Consider the following 1,290-nt stretch of genomic DNA (forward strand, 5'->3'; position numbering starts at 1 on the left):
CACCTAAGCATCTTGAGCTAGCGTCTTCATTTTCAATCATTGGTAGTGTCTGTTATATGGTATGCATGTGAAGTGGGACACTTTGGATAGTAAACCATTGGAATGTATACAAATGATTTTACTTTACTTCACTTAGTTTGCGAACGTAAACAAAAGGAAAGCAGCGTGTCATTGCATATTTTGATGATTATGTAGCCTACGGTACAGAATTGAGTAAGATTTTTGTCGAAGCCGAGAGAAATAAAACCTTACATTGGAATATTTACTAGTGGGTTTAGTATAATACGGGTTATTAACAACATGTCGAAACCCGCATTCGTGATACGATGTGGTGTTGCATACCATGAATTTAGACACAGGTGTTACTTATGTAATAAGTTTTCCACGAATATTATATCTACTAAGGATATTGGTATGGCAACATTTTTATTCAAGGTAAAGATTGTTGATTGATAAATCTAGAATTTAAATTATTACTGTTTCAATCATTAATTGTCGAAGTTGACCCACCATTGACCAGCGGTCAAGCATTCTTTTATGTATAACGCATCAATCCCTTAAAATCTTTATAATTTTTTATATTAATTGAAATTTAATCTTCAAAATAGAACTGGTTGTTAAGAAAGATTTTAAATCGACTATAAATAAATATAACTATATAAGAAATGACCTTTCACAATGGGTATCAATTTGGTAAATGTTCGATTGAAATTTCTCGGAGGCCAGTTTGGTAATATTAAAACAAACTTATAAAATTGTCCTCAGGTAAAAAGCAACACAGTACGAAATGTTTTAGACACTTGATTAATGTCGATTTTTTTTAAATTTGGGTATGTAGTAACGTAAAGTATTAACTTAATTTCAGAGCCTTTTACAAAGAACATAGCTTTGAATAAACCTACTAGTATGAGCAGTGTGAACCATAAATACGTGGCATGTAAAGGTGTTGACGGAAAGTTGACTGGTTTTGCTCACACCAAGAATTCTGACACAGAATGGTGGTGTGTTGATTTAGAGAAAGTATACGACTTTCAATCCGTCGTTCTATACAACAGACGGAGTAAAAACCAAGGTAAGTATATTTATGTCAACCAAGAGAAACAATCACAATCATATGCATGTCTAAAGTGATTGTAAAGAGTTTTTCTAGCTTTTTTATTTGTATTTTTTAATTTCTCTTTGGGACATTCTTCGTCAGATGCTTGTGGTTCAGCTCCAGAATTCTGGAACCCAAGGCATCGGACGAAGAATTGGAATGTCCCAAATAGAAGTAAAAGGTGTGCTCCATAC

The 1,290-nt window shown here is 33.2% G+C and overlaps 1 protein-coding gene across 1 annotated transcript in view; it reads left to right on the forward strand.

Annotated features, from left to right (window-relative positions):
• The window catches only part of LOTGIDRAFT_176706 (hypothetical protein), a gene marked incomplete at both ends in the record, with an annotated part of 3,497 nt that extends 2,425 nt beyond the window's left edge, over positions 1-1,072 (forward strand). The window contains one exon of the mRNA XM_009056386.1: positions 866-1,072. Within this exon, the coding sequence (XP_009054634.1) occupies positions 866-1,072 (207 nt within the window). The remainder of the gene's footprint in view (positions 1-865) is intronic.
• Between the last annotated feature and the right edge of the window lie 218 nt (positions 1,073-1,290).

Source organism: Lottia gigantea (genome assembly GCF_000327385.1).
Source record: "Lottia gigantea unplaced genomic scaffold LOTGIsca_2725, whole genome shotgun sequence".
Taxonomy (NCBI): domain Eukaryota; kingdom Metazoa; phylum Mollusca; class Gastropoda; family Lottiidae; genus Lottia; species Lottia gigantea.